Source organism: Notamacropus eugenii, chromosome 4, assembly GCF_028372415.1.
Source record: "Notamacropus eugenii isolate mMacEug1 chromosome 4, mMacEug1.pri_v2, whole genome shotgun sequence".
Taxonomy (NCBI): domain Eukaryota; kingdom Metazoa; phylum Chordata; class Mammalia; order Diprotodontia; family Macropodidae; genus Notamacropus; species Notamacropus eugenii.
The window spans coordinates 86,226,903-86,251,785 of NC_092875.1; the positions used below are offsets into that span (position 1 = coordinate 86,226,903).

Genomic DNA, 24,883 nt, shown 5'->3' on the forward strand with positions numbered 1-24,883 from the left:
TATGTGCGTCTTTGTACTCTGCCATCTTGGCTCCGCCCCCCCCATTCAGTTTTTTAAAAAAGAAAATATATCTAAATTCTTCAATGATGGACAAACTCCTCCAGGTCAAGAACTCCCCATCCCAGTGATTCTGAACCCTTGGAGGTTATCATTCAAGCCCCATTCTTCATCCTCAGTTGCTTATTCTTCTTACCCCTCCCTTACGATATCACACACTTAACACTACCTGCACCTTTCACTGTGCTCCATAGAATACCTGTTCCATTGGCAACAAGCTTGCTTTCATCTTAGATCTTTTCCTCTTCCACTCCTTCGATCTGTTGGCTCTCACTGAGACCCAGCTTCTCCCTGATGACATGTTCTCCATGGCCACCTTTTCCAGTACTGGCTGCACTTTCACTCATTCCCCTTAGTTGAGGTAGGGGAGTTGAAATATTTCTTTCTTCCCATTGCCAGTTCCAGGTTCTCCCTCTGTCACCATCACTCAATAACTTCTCCTCCTTTGAGGTGCCCTCAACCCATATCTACCACCGAACCAAAATTCTGGTAGACTATGTCTTGGATACTCCCCTTTCTTCCTCAGAATTCAGTACTTGGCTCATACTTTCTCTCCTCCCCAATTCCTGCCTCCATATTAGAGGATTTCAACATATGTATTGATTCTTCCTTAAGCACTTTAACCTCCTACTTTTTCAACTTATTCATTTTTCATGACCTATTCCTCTACCCCACCTCAGGCACACAAACAATGATGGTCATACCCTTGATCCTACCATCACCACAGATACTCCACTTCCATGTTCATGAATTCCACCTCTCCCTCTACCTTATAATGCTCAATCCTGTTCTTTGTCCATATGGTGACCTGCCCCCTCAGTAATCTCCCAGATCATTAGGCATGCTCCTCTCCCCATCTTGACCTCTTGGTGAACCAGTTTAACTATGTCATCCTCTTCTTTTGAATCCCTTGTCCTCTTATCCTGGGGCAGCTAGGTGGTGCAGTGGAGAGAGCACCAGTGCAGGAGTCAGGAGGACCTGAGTTCAAATCTCACCTCAGACACCTGACACTCACTAGCTGTGTGACCTTGGGCAAGTCACTTAACCCCAATTGCTTCATCCTGGGTCATCTCCAGTCATCCTGAGGAATATCACGTCACTGGATTCAGATGGCTGTGGAGGAGAAGTGAGGCTGGTGACCTACACAGCCCTCCCTCACTCAAAACAAAGTCAAGTGCAAGTCATGTCATCATTTCTCTGATGGCATGGTCTTCTTATGAACACACACCTCTTATCCTATTGCTGATTTTGCCTGTTTGATTACTCCTTCCATCTGCTGCCTTTATTTCACTCATGCTGCTGAACTAAGATGGAGAAAATCAGGCAATTGTTCTGACCAGATTCGCTACAAACTTATGTTACACAGCAATGCTGTGCAATGATTAGTTATGACAGACTTGGCTCTTAGCAGTGCAATGATCCAAGACAATTCCAAGAGACTCATGATGGCAAGAGCTATCCACATCCATAGAAGGAACTGATAGAGTCTGAATGCAGATCAAGGCATATTATTTCACTTTCTTTTTTTGTGTTTTTTCCTTTTCTATTTCTTTCATAACATGACTAATGTAGAGATATGTTTGAAATGATTGCACATGTAATAACATATATTAGATTTCCTGTTGTCTTGAGGAGGGGGGATGGAAGGAGAACAATTTGGAGCTCAAAATCTTATAAAAAATTAATGTTAAAACTATCTTTGCATGTAATTGGGAAAAATAAAATGCTTTTTACATTAAAAAAACTAAATTTACGTTACATACTCTCAATTGGGCCTTCATTACAAGAAGGCAATCTTTTTACATCTCTGTAATTAACTCACTATTCCACACATCATAGTGACTCTTCCACTTTTCATGTCATTCATCAGAAAAATTGAGAACTCTATGAAAGCACGAAATAAAGTATTGAATATAAATAATTGAGTACAATAATGTTTTGTTAAAGACAAGTAAGTACCCTGAAAAGTCAATAAGAAAACGACCATGATGGAAGGAGTTATTGGGACAGGTTTCCATGAAAGAGTTGAGGATTTTAGAATGGAAGGAAGAAGTCATTTCAGGAAGGGGGAAACAGCATGAGCAAAGGTATAGAGATGGGAATGAGCATAGTGTAGAAGGTCTTGCATGATTACAGCAGAAATTTGGTAATAGAGAGTAGTGGAAGATCAGCTGTATTAGGTTGCATGGGTTCTGATTGTGGAACAAAAAATCCATCAGGAAGTTGAGTGATAGCTGTATACAAGATAGATTATAGTTAAGTAACAGAGAAAGCAGGAAAACTAAGTAAGAAGCTATTATTATAACCCAAGTATGGATTGTTAAGGGCCTTGGATTAGGATGGCTTTGGGGAAAGAGAGAAATTGTGAGGGCAAAATGGCTAGTGCATACAACTTTATGCTCCTTGAATCATAAAGTCTGCTTGTACTCTCTTTTTTTCAGAACTTGCCACTACATTGATAGATGCAGTCACAGACAAGGACCCTTTAGTGCAAGAGCAGCTTTGCAATTCTTTGTGTTACCTTGGAGAATCAAAAGCTGAAGAAACTCTTGATGCCTGTGATGAGTATCTCCGGCAGCATGAGAAGGTACTGTAGCCTTTAACTTGTGGTATGTAATCAAGGAAGTAGGTCTGGGAGAAGCTAGGTTTCTTAGGGCAAGGAAAAGGGATAATTTCCAGGGTCTTGTCTTGTCACTGCTGGGATTTTCTTCTGCCATACTTTTTCTCCAAAACATATCTTCCTGTCAGTGCTGCCTCATTGACTTTGCAGAAAGTTGGTTATATGTTCCTTTCTCTTACTAAGGCAGATGCTGTTCTCTGTGTATATTTCTTTTCCCTATAGTTAATATCTTCTGGTTCTGTAAGTTCCTTGTTTGATTTAAAACATGATGCTTGGGAAAGTGTTCCCAGGAGGGTTAAAGAGCTCTTTTCTGTTGCTTCTTAAGCATCAGTGGAAGAACGTATTTTTATTTCTGGGCTGCCTGAGGTAATATGGAAGCTCAACTTGCAGGTGCATTTTTGATTGCTGTAAAAGATTTTGTATCAACATTTTCTCTTCTGCGTTTTGTCCCCCAGGTAGCATGAGCATCCAAGCTAGTCACCCTCGTTAGATTCCTAATAACAGACAAAGCTTCCCTGTGCTTTGATTCACTTTTATTGAATGGATGAAAAAGCATTAAATGCTTTCTGTAGGCTAAGCACTGTACTAAGCACTGGAAATACAAATACAAAAAGTGAGAAAGTCCTTGTCCTCAAAGAGTTTACATAAATGGAGAATGGGAACTACACTTCTACTGCTATGAAGCTGGACTAAATCAGAAAACTATGGTGACTGGACCTACTATAGATTACTATTATTTAATCTCAGCAAGCCCCTTGCTGCAATAAGACAAACATTTCGTTCTTCCCTAAGTAATTTGTTACCCCACTCTCCATGGTAACCTTCCCAGACTTTCTCATCTTCTTAAGCCTTCCACTGTACCCCTTCCCTACCTTCTTGGCTGAAGACTTTATCTCATATTTCACTGAAAAAATTGAGAACATGACCTTACTTTCTTCCTTCCTCTTCATCTATCACTCAGACATCTTCTACTGTCTTCCCTTTCATTCCAGCATCAGATGAAAGGATGGCTCTTTTCTTGGCCAAGGCAATCCTATCCAATATTCTCTAGAAAATTGCCTGCATTATCATCCTTATTCTCTTATCTTTAATTTCTCCTTATCTTCTGACTACTTCCGGCTGCCTATAAACATGCCCAGTCTAAAAAAAGCCTTCATTCAATCCAATTCTACTAGCTGTTCTCCTGTATCTCTTCTCATGCTGTCTAAACTGCTTGAGAAAACCATATAGCTTGCCTTCCTCCACTTACTTTCCCTCAGTCTTTTATACCCTCTGAAATCTGCCCTCTTGCCACATCATTCAACTGAAACTGCCATTTCCAGAGTTGTAAATGCTTTCTTAATTGCAAATTCTAATGGGTTTTTCTTGGTCCTGATTCTTTTTGATCTCTCTGTAGTAGGTGACAGTGTTGATTGGCTCCTCTTTTTGAATACTTTCTCCTCTCTGTGTTTTCTTGACACTCTTATCTACTGGTTCACCTCCTACCTATCTGATCATTCCCTGTTCTCCTTTGTCTGGTTCTTCTTTCTTGTCGTTCCCTTTAACCATATCTTCCAAGGTTCTGTCTAGGGCTACCTTCTTTTCTCCCTACATATCATCTCACTTGGTAATTTCATCAGTTTCCATAGGCTTAATTATCATCTCTCTCCAGATGATTTTCAGATTTAACTTTTCTGCTTGGCTACAGTTATGCTTCATCATCTGCCTTTTGGACATCTGAGACTTGATGTCCTGTAGGCATCTCAGACTCAGTATGTATAGTGGACAAAAGACATAATGACCAAGGAAACAAAGATTTGAGTATGTGATCATGTTGATTTATTGATTAGTGCATGCCAATTTCCCAGTAAATCAGTACCAGTAAGCCTTCCTTAGCTTTGGCACTGGTCCCTGAATACAGGGGGAGACAGACTTTTATACATTAAAAACAGTCAAATAAAACCAATTAATTTAAAGAAAACAACCAAGATACAAGACTAGGTAATCTGATTTCTAATTGGAGGAAACATTAGAGACTTTTCAAGTTGGGATATTGCAGTTTCATGGTGTGTTGTGGTGATACCACCAGAGTCAGGCCACCTCCAATCCAAATATAGGCATTTATTGAGAATTGATGTCCCTCAGAAGTAGGTTAGGTTCCAAGAAGAACCAGCAAGTTCAGAGAAAGAAAGACAGATTTTTATAGGGTAAAGATGCAGTTATGTAACAGAAATTATGAATATTTAAAAGGCAGGAGGAACTTGTTAAGGGTTAGGTAATAGGGACTAGATCCCTTCTATGGTTCAGTGGTCAAACACTGTGATAATGCTGCTTTCTGATTAGCGAGCTATTGTGGTCCTGTCTGGTCAAGATAGATAGGTATTGTGGGTCTATCTTGAGCTAAATGGATGATGTGATTGAGTACAAGAATATACCTGTTTAAATATATGTGAATTGGATCTGGAGGGCTAGCAGTGGCTAGATAGGGGCAGTGGTTATATTGAGTCTAGGGACTTGTGGTGTAGTTAAAGCTAGATTGCATGGTTAAATCAGGACATGCCTGCTATTCAGTGGGGCCCATAAAGAAGTTAGACTGTTGGGACTGGGGGCAACTTTATTAGGATTCCATCAGGGAGGGGGAGAGTGAACAGGTATAATTCCCTGAAATCAGAAAAAAGACTTGTCCCACTCCCCACAAGTGTCTGTGAACAGTCAAAGGAACAGGGAAATGGTAATTGATTGATCAGTATGGAACCAGTTTTCAGATAAGACATATGGGGTTGATTGAGATGTGCAATTGTGAGAAAACTCCTTGTATCAGTCTTTGGGTCCATGTTTTTCTGATCAGCATAACTTAGGTCCTTAGTTAAGGGTAATAGCAGATAGAGGTGGTCCAGCTTCCTAGCCATTCAGGGCTAGGTTCAAATAATACAGTAAAGTTTTCTCCCAATTCCCACAATTGAATAAAATTTTCTCACAAGACAAACTGGACTAGACTAATAATTGAATAGAAAGAAAGGGAACTGAGCTAAATCCACAGTGGAGTCACAAAATGGAGTCAGTGTGGTTCATTTAATTCCTACCACCACTTGCTTTTCCAGTCCCCTTAATTCCTCACATGTCCAAAACAGAACTCATTAGCTTTCCTCTTAAACCATCCCCCTTCATTATTAAGAGTACCACTCTCCTAGTCACCCAGGACTTTATCCTGCATATCCAGTCCATTGCCAAGTTATGTCTTTTCTGCCTTCACATTCCTTACACACTTCTCCTTCATAAATCCAGAACTCCAGTTCAGGCCTTTACCACACTGCTCATCAGTACTATTGCAGTAGTCTTCCAAATTGGACTTCTTGCCTCATCTTTCCCCACTTTAAACCATTGGATTCATTCAGCTGTGCCAAGGTGACTTTTCTAAAGCCTAGGTCCAACCCTGTCATCAAGGAGTTCAAATTACTCCTTGCTACTTCCAGGATCAAATATATTCCCATGTTAAGCATTTAAAGTTCTTCATTTCTTGACCTCTTTCTACCTTTCCAGACTTCTCACACCTTTCTCCTCTCCATAGATTTTACAGTCCAGCCACACTGGCTTTTTGGGAGTTTGTTAAACATGAAATTCCATTTCCCATCTCTGTGCTGGCTTGTCTGCTATGCCTAGAATGCACTGTTCTCTCACCTCTTGATTTCCTTAGCTTCCTTTAAGATTCAGCTCAGATCTCATCTGTTTGTAGGCCTTTCCTGATTCCCTGCCTGCTAATGACTGCTCTTGCAGAACTACCTTTATGTATTCTATATTGATGCCGTTTGCTTTTTCATCACAGTCATTTCTGAACTTCCATCAGACTGAACTTTCTGAATTAAGAAAGTCTGGAAGAAATTAAATTACTTGTCCAGGGTCACTTAGTAGTTCTCTGCCTCTGCTTAGAGGAAAGAGTTGTGTTTCATTATCTGATTCTATTTTTGGTTTTTCAGGCATTCAGAGATTAACTTCTTGTTAGTGAGATTTTCATGTTGTTATAGTCATTGTGTATACTTTTCTTATGGTTCTGTCTATTTTCATTCAATCTAAATCTTATGATTCTCTGAATTCTTCATATTTGATCTTCTTACTATATAACAATATTCTTATTATATTCATATATAGATAAAACACTTATTAAACTCTTACTACGCCTGGTATTGTGGCAATACATGGGCATACAAATACACAGTCCTTGCCTTCTAGGAGTCCTTATTGGATTGATTGTGGGACATGGGAAACACTGGCACAGGACTGCTCAGCATGGCATGCCCACATCAGAAAGGATGCTGTGCTCTGTGAACAAAGCGGATTTGAGACAGCACAAAGTAAATGTAGGATGAGCAAGTTTGGAGTATCCACCCCAAATATTCACATGGACTATCTGTGGTAGAGCATTCCAATTTCATATTAGTCTGATCAGCCACAATCGGACACACTGAAACTTGAGTTTATCATGGTGATGTCATTTTGGTCCTCTTCTAGAAGAAAGGGCAACAACCAACCAATCAATTCTAATAGGGGCAACATTGCATAAAGAGGCCCTGGAAAAGAAGTATGCCTAGGGAAAATGATGTGGAAATGGTAGCTAGGAAGGAGCTTGAATGCCTGGTTCAGAGCAAAATAAAGTGAATTCTCAGTATTCAGAGTCCTGTGTCCCAAGGGCAGAGTCCAAAGTTCTGCTTAGGGAGAGATGAGAACAATATTTTAAGCTCAGGCAGCAGTGTGGTATGGAAGTGGCTATCTTAGAGGTGGGCCATAGTGGTTCAGCCACTCCCCAGTGAAGGAGCAGCCACTTTGTTTTCAGTTTTTTGCTAACATAAAAGATGTTGCTGTGAACATTTTGGGATATATTGGACCTTTGTGTCTTTATCCTTGGAGGAATGTGAGTAGTGAAGTTGCTTAATCAAAATTTAATCAAATTTCTTGTGTTGTTTCAAATTATTGTCCTGAACAGCTAGAGCTATGAGTTGGCCAAACTGTTCTGAATAATAATTCAAAATTATGAAAAGATTTTTTATTGAGAAACTTTTCTCTCATCTTTTTGTCTGTTGGCCTTGTTTGGTTGGGTCTTTGTTTTTCCCTTTTCTGCTTCTTGAAGCTTTTTGAAGTGATACTAATTAATCATAATGTTTTACCATCCTCTAGGATTTTGCAAAGCTATTTAAATCCCAAATTAGTGTTGATCTTGGCTACCTTATCTTTATGTATAGCAAAGAGAGTGAGTATTTGCTGGCTAAATTGGTTTCTAGGCTCTTTTTGTCTCCTTTTTTTGGCAGTTGATTTCTGTTAGTTAAACTTCTAAAGAAATGGTTATTTTGCATCAGCGCTCATTTTTTCATCTATTTCCCATTTTTTGTAATCAGCAATTTGTTTGAATAGGTCGTGTTGAAGCTGTTTCATTCAGTTCAATATATTTTCTCATGTATTTCTCATTTTTATTTTTCTAGTTTTCTATTAATAATAATAACTAATATTTAAACAATGCTTTAAGGTTTACATACATTATCTCATTTGATTCTAACAGTAACCTTGCAAGATAGATGACAGTATTATCCCTATTTTACAGATTAGGAAACTCTGAGAGAGGTTAAGTGAATTGCCCAGGCTCATACAGTAGTAAGTCAGTAAACATTTATGAAATGCCTTCTATGTGCCAGGCTCTCAGCTAAGTGCTAGAAAGTGTCTGAAGCTGGATTTGAACTCAGGTTTTCCTGACTCCAAGTCCAACATTCTGATCTTTGTGTTAACAAATTGGTAGTCTGACAGAGACATCTGATTTGGGAATGTCTCTTAGCTTATTATTATTAGCTTGTTATCACCATTCTTAACAAATTACTTCTTGCCTGCTGAAATATTACTTTTATTTTTGTGATGTCATTTGGCATCTGCCATGTTCATTGCCTCTTAATTTTTTTAAAAGTTTTCGTGTTATTATTGATAATAACATAGGACACTGTGTAATCTATAAACCTTTGGACCTTGTTTCTCACCACGCAACTGCATTTTCCATCATGTTATTTTGCTGTCCTCCTCATGGCCATTTTTGCATTGAAGTCACCAGATGTCCAAGTATATGTGGATTTAATTTGAAGGGAATTAGCAAGTTTTTCATAGACTTTATTTAATGCCTTATCTTCTATAACAGATTTTGGTGTATTGGTGCAATTTTTTGCATGTTGGTGTCATATTTTATATACTAGCTTCCTATTTGTGATGCCTGTTATATTTGTGGCACCTGGCCACATAAGTACATCAAATTAGCTTGTGTACTCAAGCCCCAGGAAGATAGTGAGGCATTGTATTAATGATCCAGTAAGAGAATGCAATATCTGAACAGCCCTCCAAGTCCAGCCCGCCTGTCCTGTAGCCATGAGTTTCTCATGAATGTCTTCTTCTAAACATTGCAGTATCCTATTATCCACCAGAGGGCACATAGCATGTAGCCACCTAGCTACTTCCTCACAAGATTGAGCATCCATAGTCATGCTAAGCAGTTCATACCCAGGCTTGCTGGGTTTGCTATTATCTAGAGTAGTGGTCTCCAAACTCTTTTGATTGTATACCCTAACAGTAAAAAAATTTTTGAGCATACCCTCAATATATGGGTAGTCAATTACTTATGGATTATATTCACATATATACTGTATATAAAATATTGCTATGTTAATAATTATGCATATTATAAAAATTTCATTAAAAATTAACAAATGATAAGATAAAGATAATCCTGAAGTTGATCCTGGAGCCAAGAGGGAGTCATTGATATTTATTAAGTAGGGAAGTGATGTGTTCAGACTTCAGCTTTGGGAAAATCACTTTGGCAGTTTTGTGAAGGATGGATGGACAAAAGAGACATTTGGATGAAGGACACCATTTAGGAAATTACTATAATAGGCCTAGAACTAGTTTGTGTGCGTAGAAAGAAATGGACAGATGTAGAGATTCTATGCTGGTAGAAATGACAACATTTGGGAACTAATTGAATATATGGGGTGAGGGAGAGTAAGGGTTCAAAAATAAGGCCAAACCTGGGTGACTAGAAGGATATTGGTAAAATCCATAAAAATGGGAAAGTTTGAAAGAGGCATGCATTTGATGGAAAATGTAGTGAGTTTTGTCTTTTATTAGCCTTTTTTTACTGCCACATCACACTGCTGACTCACGTTGAGCTTGTGGTCTCCTAAAACCCTGAGATCTTTTTCAGAACAATTGCTGTCTAATCATACCACTTCATTTTTATGCTTGTGAAATTGATTTTTTGTACCCAAGTGCAGTACTACGTTTATTCCTGTCAGATTTCATCTTGGATTCTGCCTCATGTTCTAGCTTGTCAAAATCCTTTCGGATTCTGACACTATAAGCCTTCCTTTTAAGCTATTCCTTTCATCTCTATGTGTTGCAAATTTGATTGACTTTCTATGTGTCCCTTCATTTGAGTCTTTGTTAAACAGCACAGGGCTAAGTATAGATCCTTGGGATAATCTCCTGAACACCCTCTGACATATTGACATTGAACCATTGACGCTGAATCTTGCCATCTAACCAGCCCTGAATGTGTAATCTTATAGTCATTTAATCCATGTCTCTTCATCTTTTCCACAAGAATAGTACAAGATACTTTATCGAAAGCTTCGCTAAGATATAGGCATACTATATCCATAGTGTTCCCCTTATTTCCTAATTTAATAATCCTGTTCAAAAAGGAAATTAAGGCAGTTGACAGATAGCAGAGTGGAAAGAATTAGTATGGTCTAGCTCTCTCCCACAGTTTTTCCAACAAAGATTCAGGAAGAGCACCATACCAGATAGTGAACCAGAAATACTAAGAGAAACCCTAGCATCCATTATCTGAATCTAGGTCAGCCTAGCAAGATAGTCAGAAGCTTTCAGACACTGGGGAGGGATCTGTCCAGGGAATCCCATGCAGAGCTTTTCAGCATAAATACAGGGTAACTAGATGGTGCAGTGGAAAGAGTGCCAGCCTGAAATCAGGAAGACTCACATTGCTGGCTTCAGATCTGGCCTCAGACACATATTAACTGTGTGAACATGGGCAAGTCACTTAACCCTGTTTGCCTCAGTTTCCTCATCTGTAAAATGAACTGGAGAAGGAAATGGCAAACCACTCCAGTATCTTGACCAAGAAAACCCTGAATGTGGGGTCATGTGAAGACTTGAACATAACTGAACAACAATTGGGTGGAGGCCTGGGGGTATGTATTAGGAGTATGAAGGATATTAAGGGTATTAGGGTATTAAGAGTAGAAATGTAGATCCAGTGAGGACAGGGCTTGAAACTGTGTGCCATGCTAGGAGCAAGAACAGGAGTCAACCTGCAGCTATGTTGCTGATCCTGAAACTGACTCATAGTGGAAGTTGTTAAGTCATGCCAAGACAAGGAGCAGGGACAGAAGTGTTAAGCACTTGTGTGATTCTGCTCCTGGGTTCATAAACCCCACCTGAAGCCTGCAGCTGAGAAGAAGGGCAAGGAATTCAGAGAATGAGCCTTTTCTGTCAGAGCCAGTTCTGTCCCTCTGAATCTGCAAAGCCTTATAGCAGATGGGGCCAGAGGCCAGCCATGGTCTACTGGAACTCTGGTTACATTTAAGTTGGCTGTTCTGTTGCCCAGGTCCAAACTGGGTTCAGAAGCTTACAGAGCTCAGACTAAGAGTTTAGTAATCAGACTTTGCCCTAGATCAGAATGCTTAGGTTAAGCTGAAAGTTTGCAGGTTCATGGCCTAAATGGCATCTGAAATCCTTGAAGAATACAACACTAAATACCCAAAGAGAACAGCAGCAACACCCCAGAGAGTATAGAATAGGGACAGACAAGGCCCAGATATTCTCCAGAAGTACACAAAACTTGGCCCTAAGACAGAGTCCCAGTTGAGAAGTAAGACTGGAAGATTGAGTAATCAACAAAAAGATATCTATGATAGCTGCTATGGAACCAGGGATGCCTAAGACTCTAAAGACAAACCTAGAAGAAAATATATTTACAAGATCTATAAAACACCCTTAAGGAAAAAGCACAGTGTGGCCCAAAGGTCAATTAGAATTCCTTGAATAATTGAAGCAAGAATTTTAAAAACTGAAATGAGATCCCTTGAGGAAAGACTTTGGAAATAAATGAGAGAACTAAATGAAAGACTTGGAAGGAGAATGAATAATTTAGTACCAGGAGTGTAAAACCTTACTTACATAATAGACTTCCTGAAAATTAGAATGGGTCAAACAAAAGAAGTTAATGAACCTTACTCGTGAACCAGTTCAACTCTACAGTGTTCTCTTCTTGAGTTCCTTGTTCCCTTACCCTGTCGGCTGATCTTGCCCTGTCAAGCCCCAGCCCTATATTACTCTCACTATCCACTGTTTTCCCTCTATTTACATGCTGTCAAATGAACCTGGAGAAAAATCAGGAAACTGCACTAACATCACTGGGGAGGAAAAAAAGGGGAAAGTTAGAGAAAATTTTCTTATTTGATTAGGGTACTTGTATCTATACAAATCAGGATATGGGGGAGCAGCTGACACTTCAACTTCACTTTCATTTGAACTGGTTAAAGAAAAGAAGAATACATGCACAGACATAATTTGGTACAGAAACATTTTATTCAACAGGGAATAGGAGGGAAAGGGGAGAAGAGGGGACTGAAAATTAAGAGGGAAGGTGGGTTATGGGAGGGATTAGTCCTAAGCAAAACAAACTCTTAAGAATGTACAAAAATGTTTGTAGCTCTTTTTAAGTGGTAAACAGTGGGAATTTGCCCATAAACTGGAAAATAGGTGAACAAGTTTGGTATGTACATGTGATAGAATACTATTGTGGTATAAAAAATAATGAAGGGGATGATTTCAGAGAAGCCTAGGAAGGCTTGTATGATCTGAGGCAGAGTGAAGTGAACAGAGACAGAACAATTTATGCAATGACAATAATATGGTTAAGGGGCAAAGGATTTTGAAAGAATTAGTGACAGATCAGCATAATGACCAAACATGATTGTAGAGGACTAATGACAAAGCATGCTACTGATTTCCTGAAAAAGAAATGAAGAACTCAGAGCACAGAATGAGGCAATTTTTTTTTTGATATGGTTAGTGTGGAAATTTTTTTTGATTGACTATACATGCTTGTAGTGGTATTTATTGTTCTTTAATTCTTAATTGGGATGTGAGGATTGGGAGAGTGAGAAGGCATATTTTTGCTGACTGGATACACACAGACTCACCACACATACACAAATATTATTTTAACAAAAGTAGAGATGGTGGACTTGCCTGACTTCTCCCAAATTCCCTTCCAAGCAATGTTAAAATAACATTGCAAAGTGAATTCTGGAGCGGCAAAACCAACGGAAGGATAGGGTGAAATTTTCCAGCCCAAGAACAAGAAGGCTAGTGGCCTAGGTCTGTCTCACTGGGTAAGAATAGAGCACAGTCAAGCACAGGCCATTTCCAGTGGAAGCCTGACCCAGCAAGCCAGCAGCAGACCTTCAGGGGAACTATATCAGCAGTGGTAGCAGCAGCAACTTCTAGAGCTCTCAGTCCACAGATGGTAAGAGGGTCAGACAACTGGTCAGAAGGAGATTACAGGGACCCCTTTTTCTGGCACTGGGAGCATTGCCCATGTACTATTTCCATTCTCAGTGCCAGGGCAGGAAGGTGCATTATCACACTAGAGTATGCAGTTACAGGGGATCTGGGACTCTGGTCACAGTTCCAGGGTAGAAAAGAGTGCTTGTGGTTGCTCACACATAAGATCATAGGAGAGCAGTGAACATATCCTTATACCCTTCTTTAAATCATACCACCTTGGAAGAACTGAAAACCTACAAATGCTCAGAACTAGCTCTGAAAATAGCAACATGAAAAACCTGAATCCAGGGACTGTGTCCTTTCCACCCCAGGAGTAGAGTCCAACTTTAGCATAAAAGTCAAGAAATATGCTGAAAAAATGAGCAAACAACAACAAAAGAACCTGACTGCAGCTACTGTGGTGAAAGGGAAGATCAAAACACAAACTCAGAAGATAATGAAATCAAAGAAGCTACGTGTAAAGCCTCAAAGAAAAATGTTGGTTGGTCTCAGGCCCAAGAATTCCTGGAAGAGCTCAAGAAGGATTTTAAAAATCAAATAAGAGAGGTAGAGGAAAAATTGGGAAAAGAAATGAGAGTGATACAAGAAAAATATACCTTAAAAAAAGAATATGCCAAATGGGAAAAGATGTGCAAAAGTTCACTGAAGAGAAGAGCTCATTAAAAAGCAGAATTGGTCAAATGGGAAAAGATATATAAAAACTCACTGAAGAAAATGATTTTTTTTTTACTTGAATATTTTTAAAAATTCAGTCAACTTATTTGTTTTCAGTTTCCAACAATCACTTCCAATAGTCTTAAATTTTCTCCCCTTCCCTCTCCCCTCCCTCCTTAAGAGAGTTGCAATCTTATATGGGTTCTACACATACATTCTTATTAAACACATTTTCACATCAGTCATGTTGCATAGAAGAATTAAAACGTATAGGAGAAACCGTGAGAAAAACCAAAACATAACATAAGAGATAATAGTCTGCTTCATTCTGCATTCCAATTCCATAGCTCTTTCTCTGGATGTGAATGGCATTTTGACTCAGGAGATCTTTGGGAATATTTTAGGTCCTTGTGTTGCTGTGAATGGCTTATTCAATCAGAAACAGTCCTCGCACTCTGTGACTCTTATGGTCTATAACATTCTCCTGGATCTGCTAATTTCACTCAGCATCAGTTCTTATAAGTCTTTCCAGGTTTTTCTGAAGTCTGACTGTTTGTCATTTTTTATAGCACAATAGTATTCCATTACATTCATATACCACAACTTGTCCAGCCATTCCTCAGTTGATGGGCATTCCCTCGATTTCTAGTTCTTGGCTACCACAAAAAGAGCTGCTATAAATATTTTTGTACATGTGGGACCTTTTCTCATTTTATGATCTCTTTGAGATACAACCCTAGAAGTGATATTGCTGGGTATACACATTTTTGTAGCCCTTTGGGAATAGTTCCAAATTGCTCTCTAGAATGGTTAGAATGAAGTTCACAGTTCCACCAACAATGAATTAGCATTCTAACTCTGCCATATCTTGAAGAAAATAATTCTTTAAAAATTAGAATTAGGCAAATGGAAGCTAATGACTGCATGAGGCATCAAGAAACAATAAAACAAAATCAGAAGAATGAAAAAAGAAGAAAATGTGAAATATCTCATTGGAAAAATAACTGACCTGGGAAAACAGATCCAGGAGAGAAAATTTAAGAATTATTGGATTAACTGAAAGCCATTATCAAATAAAAGGACCTAGACATTGTATTTCAAGAAATTATCAAGGAAAACTGCCCTGATATTCTAGAACCAGAGGATAAAATAGAAATCAAAAGAATATACTACTCACCTCCTGAAAGAGATCCCAGAATGAAAACTCTCAGGGGTTATTAGTCAAATTCCAGAGCTCCCAGGTCAAGGAGAAAATATTGTAAGCAGCCAGAAAGAAACAATTCAAATATCATGCTATAGTCAGGATAACACAAGATTTAGCAACTTCATTGTTAAAGGATCAAAGATCTAGGAATGTGATTTTCCAAAGGGCAAAAAGAGCTAGGATTACAACCAAGAACCACCTACTGAGCAAATATGAGTATAATCTTTAAGGGGGAAAAATGGATATTTAATAAAATAGAGAACTTTCGAGCATTCCTGATGAAAAGATTAGAACTCAGTAGAAAATTTGATTTTCAATTACATGACTCAAGAGAAGCATAAAAAGGTAAACAGGAAAGAAAAATCATAAGAGACTTGGTATTCTTAAACAGTTTATATTCCTGTGTGGGAAGGTGATATTTGTAATGCCTAAGAACTTTATTGTTACTAGGGTAGTTAGAAGGAGTATACATAGAGAGCATAGGTGTGAGGAGACTATGATGGGATGATATGCAAAAAAAAATTAATAGGTGAAAAATAGGGATACTTTGGGAGAAGGGAGAGGTAGAATGGGGCATATTATCTCACATAAAAGAGATGTGAAAGCTTTTATAGTAGAGGGGAAAATGGATGGGGGTGGTGGGCAATGCTTAAACTTTATTCTCATTGAAATTGCCATAAAAATGGAATAACATACACTCTTTGTTGGGTGTAGAAATCTATATTTACCCTAGGGGAAGTAGGAGGGGAAGAGAGGAAGATAAGAGAAGGGGCAGGACTAACAGAAAAGGTGAATGGTGGTCAGAATCAAAACACTTTTGTTGAGGGACAAGGTGAAAGGAGAGAGAGAAGGATAAACAGAGGAGGAAAAGCAGGATGGAGGGAAATATATAGTTACTAATCATCACTGTAAATGGGATGAAATCAACCATTAAATGTTTGGATAGCAAAGTGGTTTAAAAAACAGAATCCAGCAATATATTGTTTATAAGAAACACGTGTGTGTCAGAGAGACACAGAATAAAGGTAAGGGGTTGGAGCAGACTCTCTTATGCTTCAGGGGAAGTTAAAAATAAAAAACAAGGATAGCAATCATGATCTCAGACAAAGCAAAAGAAAAAATAAATTCAGTTCACAGACATAGGGAAAATATATTTTGCTAAAAGGTATCATAGATAGTGAAGTAATAGAAGTACTAAACATATATGCACCAAATAGTGTAGCATTCAAATTCTTAATCTTTTAAGAATTAAAAGTTAAATGAATTACAGGAGAAAATGGACAGTAAACTTATATTAGCGGAGTATCTCAACTTTTCCCTCTCAGAACTAGAAAAATCTAACCATAAAATAAATAAGAAGGATGTTAAGAAGATGAATAGAATTTTGGAAAAGCTAGATATGAGAGAAAATTGAATGGGAATACAAAGGAGTATACTTTTTCTCAGCTGTACATGGAACCTACACAAAAATTGACCATGTATTAGGGCATAAAAATCTAACAACTAAGTACAAAAAGATAGAAATAATAAATGCATTCTTTTCAGATTGAATTGTACAATAAAAATTATATTCAATAAAGGGCCATGGAAATATAGACTAAAAACTGATTGGAAACTAATCTAATCCTAAAGAATCTATAGTTCAAAGAACAAATCCTAGAAACAATCAATAATTTCATTAATGATAATAACAATGAGACAACATACCAAAATATATAGGATGCAGCCAAAGCAGTAATTGGGGAAAATTTTATATCTCTTAGATACTTATATCAATAAAATAAAGAGCAGATCAGTAAATTGGGCATGCAACTAAAATAACTAGAAAAAGAATAAATTAAAAATCCCCAATTAAATGCCAAATTAGACATTCTGAAAATCAAATGAAAGATTGATAAAATTGAAAGTAAGGAAACCATTGGACTAATAAAACTAGAATCTGGTTTTATGAGAAAAACAATGAAATATATAAACCATTTCTTAATTTGATTTTTAAAAAGAGGAAAACCAAATTGCCAGTATCAAAAATTTAAAGAGTGAATTTACCACCAATGAAAATGAAATTAAATCAATTACTGGGAACTATTATGCCTAATTATATGCCAACAAATCTAACAAGCTAAGTGACATGGATGAATATTTACAAAAATATAAATTGCTCATATTAACAGAAGAGGAAATAGAATACTTAACCCTATATTAGGGGAAAAAAATTGAACAAGCCATTAGTGAGTTCCCAAAGGAAAAATCTCCAGGACTAGGTGGAATTCACAAGTGAATTCTGCCAAACATTTAAAGAACAATTATTTCCAATGCTCTATAAACTATTGGAAAAAATAGGTAAAGAAAGAATGCTACCAAATTCCTCTTAAGAGACAAGTAGGTGCTGATACGTAAACCAGGAAGATACAGAAAAAAAGCTATAGATCAGTTTCCCTAATAAATATTAATGAAAAAGTTTTCTAAAAATAAAATTCCCAATTGAATGTAAAAATAATTTTAACATTTGTTTAAAATTTTAAATTCCAAATTCTCTCCTTCTTTCCTCTCATCCCCCCTCTTCCTGAGATTGTAAGCAATTTGATATAGATTATACATATGCAGACATGCAAAGCATATGTCCATATTTGTCATGTTGTAAAACACAGACCAAAAAAACCCCCCAAAACAAAATCCAAACACACACACAAATAAAATGAAAAACATGCTTCAATCTGCATTCGGATTTCATCAGTTCTTTCTCTGGAGACGGATAGCATTTTTTATCATGAATCACTTGAAATTGTTTTAGATCATTGTATTGCTGAGAATAGCTAAGTCACTCGCTGCTGATCATTGTGCAGCATTGCTGTTACTGTGTAGAAGTGTCCCCTGGTTCTGCTTATGTTACTTTGCATCACCTCATGTTAGTCTTTCCAGGTTTTTCTGGAAGTATCCTGCTAACCATTTCTTATAGCTCAGTAATTTTCCATTACAAAATATACCACAACTTGTACAACCATTCCCCAATTGATGGTCATCCTCTCATTTTCCAATTCTTTGCCACCACAAAAAGAGCTGCTATAAATATTTTTGTACATATAGTTTCTTTTTCCCTATTTTTGATCTCTTTCGGATACAGACCTAGTAGTGGTATGATACAAAATTTTTAAATAAAATACTAGCAAAAAGATTACAGCACTGTATTACAAAGATCCTATACGCCAGGACCAGGTGGGATTTGTACTGGGAATGCAGGGCTGTTTCAATATTAAGAAAACTATCAGCATTGACCATATTAATAAGAAAACAAGCAGAAATCATATGATTATCTCCATAAATGCAGAAAAACCTTTTGACAAAATGCAACACTCATTGCTATTAAAAATACTAGAAAGCATAGGAATATATGGAACTTTCCTTAAAATGATAAGTAGTATCTATCTAAAACCATCAGCAAGCATTATCTGTAATGGAGATAAGCTAGAAGCCTTCCCAGTAAGATCAGGACTAAAGCAAGGATGCCCATTATCACCACTGTTATTCACTATTGTACTGGATTCGCTAGCTGTAGCAGCAATAAGAGAAGAAAAAGAAATTGAAGGAATTAGAACAGGCAATGAGGAAACAAAATAATCAGTCTTTGTAGATGATATGATGGTATACTTGGAGAATTCTAGATAATTAACTGAAAAACTAGTTGAAATAAATAACATCTTTTAGCAAAGTTGCAGAATATAAAATAAACCCACATAAATCATCAACATTTCTGTATATTACCAGCAAAATTCAACAGCTAAATATAGAAAGAGAAACTCCTTTTAAAATAACTGTAAACCGTACAAAATACTTGGGAGTTTGCCTGCAAAGACAAATCCAGTAGGTATATGAACACAATTACAAAACACTTTTAACTAAGTCATATCTAAACAATTAGGAAAATATTAATTGCTCATGAGTACACAGAACCAGTATAATAAAACCTTAATTTACTTATTTAGTGCCATACCAATCAAGATACTAAAAAAATTATAGAGCTAGAAAAAAAACCAAAATTCATCTGGAAGAACAAAAGGTCAAGAATATCATGGAAATCAATGGGAAAAAAATGTGAAGGAAAGTACCCTAACAGTACCAGATTTCTGTATTACAGAGTGGTAACTGTCGAAGCAATCTGGTACTGACTGAGAAATAGAGTGGTAGATCAGTGGAATGGATTAGGTACATAAAACACAGTAGTAAATGACTATAATAATCTAATGTTTGATAATCCCCAGAGTCCAAGATTTTGGGACAAAAACTCACTATTTGATGAAAACTGGAAAACAATTTGACAGAAACTAGGTATGGACTAATACCTCACACTGTATATCAAGATAAGTTCAAAATGGGTACATGATTTAGACATAAATGGTGATGCCATAAGCATGGGATATGAAACAGTTTGTCTTTCAGATCTACAGATAAAGAATTTATGACCAAACAGAGCATCATGAGATGTAAAAAGGATGTTTTTGATTACATTAAATTTGGTCATGTGTGCACACACACATCAATGTAGCCAAGATTAGAAGGAAAGCAGAAAACTGGAAAAATTGTTTTTACAGCAAGTTTCTCTAATAAAAGCCTCATTTCTAAAACATGTAGAAAAATGAATCAAATTTATAAGAATGTAAGCCATTGCCCACTTGATAAATGTTCATAGAAATCATGAATAGGCACTTTTCAGATGAAGATTATCAAATCCATAGTCACATGAAAAAAATGCTCTAAATCACTATTGATTAGAGAAATGCACATTAAAACAAATCTGAGGCATCACCTCACATCTTGTCAGTTTGACTAATATAACAGAAAAGTAAAATGACAAATGTTAGAGGGAATGGGGAAAATTGGGATGCTAATGTACTGTTGGTTGAGTTGTAAACTGATAAACCATTCTGAGAGCAATTTGGAACTATGCCCAAAGGCCTGTAAAATTGTGTATACCCTTTGACCCAGCGATACCTCTTCTAGGTCTATATCCCAAACAGATTTTTTAAAAAGGAAAGGACATAAGTGTACAAAAATATAGCAGTTCTTTTTGTGAAAGCAAATAATTGGAAATTGAGGGGATGCCCATCAATTTGGGAATGACTGAACAAGTTGTAGTATATAATTGTGATGGAATCATTTTGTGCTGTAAGAAATGACTAGCAGGAAGCTTTCAGAAAAACCTAAACTTACATGAACTGATACAAAGTGAAGTGAGCAGAACCAGGAGAACATTGTGCACAGTAACAGCAGTGGTGTATGAGGATCAGTTGTGAATGACTTAGCTATTCTCAACAATACAAGGATCCAAGACAGTTCAGAAGATTTATAATGGACTTATGATGAAGGGCATTCTCTCTCTAGAGAAAGAACCGATGAAGTTTGAATGCAGATTGAAGCATGATGTTTTTCACTTTATTTTTTTATGTTTTGGGAGGTAGGGGAGTCTGTTTTCTTTCACACTATGATAATAGAGAAGTATGTTTTGTATAACTAAACAAATTGCTTGCCTTTTCAAAGAAGGGGGAGTAGAGGGAGGAGGGAAAGGAGAAAATTTGGAACTCAAAATTTTAAAAACTGAATGTTAAAAACTTTTTACGTGTAATTGGATAAAAAAAAAATTTGCAGGGAAAAAAAGGTGAGACCACGGGGCAGAGGATTCTTCCAACCTGAAAAGTGAGATGTGAGGGTTGAAGTGAGCTTCTGCAGACTATGGCTTAGTAGAGAAAAGACTACACAGATGAGTCAACAGTGTAGCCTAAAATGCAGGCAGTATCCAAGAGAACTATTGGCCATGATTGCTGTGGGCAAAGTCTGCCTAATTCACTTTTGCTTTTTTTTTTTTTTTTTTGCATGTGTCAGGGATTCTTCATGTATAGAAATTCTTCAGTCCCCTTCCAGAGCATTTCACTGAATAGTGGACCTCTCAGCTTAACTTGTGGATTCCTTTTTCTTTTTAGCTAGCATATCCTTACCGAGTCATTATCCTGAAGGCCATGGAAGCAATTGTGAAGAATAACATAGATGAGTTGGATCGGTGTACAGCCAAGATTGTTATCATTTTGGCTTCAAACGAAATGACCAAATCTAAGGTAAGAATTGAAGGCATTAAGCAATTTTTTGTATTCTTAAACTCACCTTGCTTGAAGAATGAACTGCTTATTTTGCCAATAAATTCTGTCTTAAGCTAAAATTTCTACATTAGCAACAGCACTGAATTAATTAAAATGTGTTTCTCTACTGTCTGCTTTCTGAGAGTTTAAGGGTATCCTCTGGAGCAGAGGTGTCAAATTAGGTGTCCTGCCCCAATGCATCTAGGCCCACATTCTCCCCAGTGCTAGGGCTAGGGGGACCAGATTGAAATATAATTGGGAAATGCTTGACAAAATAAATAAAAATGCAAAACAGCATAAATAATATTAATTTGTGGTTTTATAAATTAATGTCATCTGAGTTTGCCCCAATTGCTCTAGAAGACACATTATACCAATGTATTAATTCTCCTAAAGTCCCTGAGATAGAGATTTGGGTACAGAATAAACTTGAGTGTTTCCAGTGGGGACACTAAAGTCAGTGTATAGTATTTAATATTTCATAGCAGCCATAGTGGGACCCATTGCTCCTTGGAAGACTATACTTCCTCTGTCAAATCCTATTCACTACACAGTTTCTGGATCTCTGAGAAGGGGTTGTGAATTCAGACATGCTGTGTTGTGGAGCACTTCAAGTATCTTGATTTTAACTTCTAAACTTTTAAATTAACCTTTATGGAAAGCAAATCTAATGAAGAGAGCATGGTATTGTGGAAAGAGCATTCAACAAGGAGTTACAAGACCTACTTTCTAATCATGGCTGTGTTACTGACTTACCTTGTTTCCTTATATGTCATTTACCCTGCCTGGGCCTCAGTTTCCCTTTTAATCAAATGAGAGCAATAGACTACATGGTCACTTGGTCTTGTCTAACTGATATTCTGCGATTTCAGTGAATTCATTTGATCTGCAACAAGAATGATGATGGAAGCAACGTAAGAGTTTTGAAAAGAGCTTGTGTTCTGGCACACAGGCCCTCATTTGGTCACAGAATGATTTTTTTTTCCTTCTCTCTAGAAACAGTTTAGCTAACAGTTGCATGGGCACACCATGGGGTCTGTGAATCTTTGTTTAATGATGCCTGTTCTTATACTCTTTGCTTTCTCCAGGCCCTTGAGAGACTTTTTTTCTATTAAATTTTATTGCTATCTTTTGCTTTTATATCACTTTTATTTTTAAATGCATCCCTCTATCATTCCCTACCCAGCAAGTCATCCTTTGTAAGTCATCCTTTATAAAGGAAGAAAAGAAAAAGAAAAAAAAAAGCATTTCAGAAAACAAAGTTAACATCCATATAACCCTCTACCTTCTGCAAAAAAGAAAGGAAGGTAAATTTTCATAGAATCACAGAATGTGAAAGTTGAAGTGACCCCCATGGCCATCTAGTCTGATCTGTGTATGCAAGAAATTCCCATTTTAACATACCCGACAAGTTGATATTCAACCTCTGCTTGAATTGGGGCAACCCACCACTCTGGAGGCAGCCATGTCACTTTTGTACAGCTCTAATTTGGGGGCGGTTTTTCCTTATTCAAGCCTAAATTTGTCTCTTTGCGACCGATACCCATTGTTCCTGATTTTGTCTTCTGAGACCAGTCAGAACCAATTTGATCCCTCCTCCATATTGCAGCCTTTCAAATACTGGAAGACAGCTACCGTGTGTCCCCTGAGTCTTCTCTCCTCCAGGCTAAACATCTCCTATTCTTTCAGCTAATCTTCATATGATATGTACTCAGATAGCTTCACCATTCTGGTTACCTTCTTTTAGACACTCTTCAGCTCATCAGAGCCTTTCTTAAACAAGGCATCCAGGATTGAGCAGAATATATGTTCTAATTATACAGCATTCAGAGTTGGATCTTTTGTTGTTGTTGCTCCTTTTCTTTACGTTGTCAGAGTCTCCATATGTGTTGTTTTCCTGGTTTTGCTTGCTTCATTTTGCATTAATTCATGTAAGTCTTACAGAGTCTCTTGAATTCTTCATAGTCATCATTTTTTGTATTGCAATAACATTATGTTAACCTACTACAGTGTAGCCTTTCCCCATTTGATAGACACTTAACTTTGTTTTCAGTTCTTTGCAATACCATAGAATTACTTCTGTAGATGTGGAACTTTTCTTGTTGTCTTTTTTCTCTTTGGATGAAAAGTGATATTTTTGGTGTTTTTTAAGTGTAATTCCAAATTGCTTTCTGGAATGATTGTACTAATTAATAGCTCCATCTGACAGTGTATTGCTGTGGAGACCTTAATTTTCCATGACATTTAGGTTGGCCATTGGTTATTATGGGGAGCACAGAAAGTTGAATAGCATCTCTCTTCCTCCACCTTATATTGGTATTAATATATCTCAAGCACAGGGGTCTCCCTGTTGATTTAAGAACTGCTTCTCTTTTTACCTCCTGATGGTTTGTAGTGATGCTTTAGATCTGATTCACCTTTCCTGAATGTAACTGTTAGAATGCTTGGTGTAATATCTTTTATATCCATTCTCTGTGGTCTAGGAATTAATCCTGGATTGGCAGCAGGCTGCAAGCAACGTCCTTGTTGCTGTGGGAAAACGCTTTATCAACAAAGTGATGGAAGAGGTTTTGACCAAATTTCAGCCCGGGATCCTGCCTCATTATTTTGTCATGCAGACATTTGCAAATCTGTCCATCACCAATGGTAGGTTCCAGTTATGTTCTCCTTCCTCTTGCTCCCCCACCTAGGTTAGCAAAAGTAGCCCTATGCTGTGTTGACTAAAATGCTGGACATGCAGTTGTGAAGATTAGGGCTAGAACCTTTTACCCAACACTCACTAGCTGAGTCACCATGTCAAAATCATTTCACTGAAGTGAGCCTCAGTTTTCTCACCTGCAAAATGGCAGTAGTAAGACCTATAGAACCTGCCTCTGAGGCTCAGATGCAATAAGGTATGCAAAGTATTTTGAAAAGCTTCAAGTGCTATGTAAATGTCACTTGTTAATATTACAGTTGTTAAAAAGCCTGCAGCTAACAGTGAGGAGACTAGGCTTTCTAGTCACAGCGTTCCCAATGACTCACAGTGTGCTTTTAAGCAAGTCCTTAATTGCTCTGGGCTTCAGTTGCCTACTAGCTACATAATATCTGCTCTACCTGCTTAATTGTATTGTTGTAATGATGAGTAAATGAAATTGTTTATGTGAAAGGGTAAAGTACTTTGTGTTAGTATTATGTGGTGGTGGTGGTGGTATTATAAAAGAATACATTTTAAATTACTTTTTAAAGAAACTCAGGGTCCAGTGTGCTTTTTCTGGGAGTTTGAGAAAGGAAAGAGAGAAGACAATGGTTTGAGTGGATGATAGTGAAATTTGTTTTATATTTTTGTTATTTTAAGGAGTAGGGAAAATTGGTATTTTTTTGAAGGTGTTAGGGAAGGAGCCAGAAAATATGGAGAGTTTAACACCAGAAAGATTGGGTACATCGATTAACACAAAAATTTTTATTATAATTTTACTTCAAAATAAAAATTGCCATCCTATATTTTATGGATAAAGAGATATGATCAGAGAATGGAGCCAAGATAGTGGAGAAAAGTCAGAGACTCCCCTGAGCTCCCTGAAATTCCCTTCCAAATAACTTTAAAAAACACCTCAAAACAAATTCTGGAACAGCAGAACCCAC

At 37.3% G+C, this 24,883-nt stretch overlaps 1 protein-coding gene across 12 annotated transcripts in view; it reads left to right on the forward strand.

Annotated features, from left to right (window-relative positions):
- The window catches only part of MROH1 (maestro heat like repeat family member 1), a 202,163-nt gene that overhangs the window by 49,367 nt on the left and 127,913 nt on the right, over positions 1 to 24,883 (forward strand). For all 12 annotated transcript variants that reach the window (XR_011965678.1, XR_011965679.1, XR_011965680.1 and 9 more), the window contains exons 3-5: positions 2,499 to 2,644; positions 21,107 to 21,238; positions 23,743 to 23,905. Coding sequence is in view for 9 of the 12 variants with exons in the window: in XM_072602683.1 (XP_072458784.1) it covers positions 2,499 to 2,644; positions 21,107 to 21,238; positions 23,743 to 23,905 (441 nt within the window). In the remaining 3 variants the exon portion in view is untranslated. The remainder of the gene's footprint in view (positions 1 to 2,498; positions 2,645 to 21,106; positions 21,239 to 23,742; positions 23,906 to 24,883) is intronic.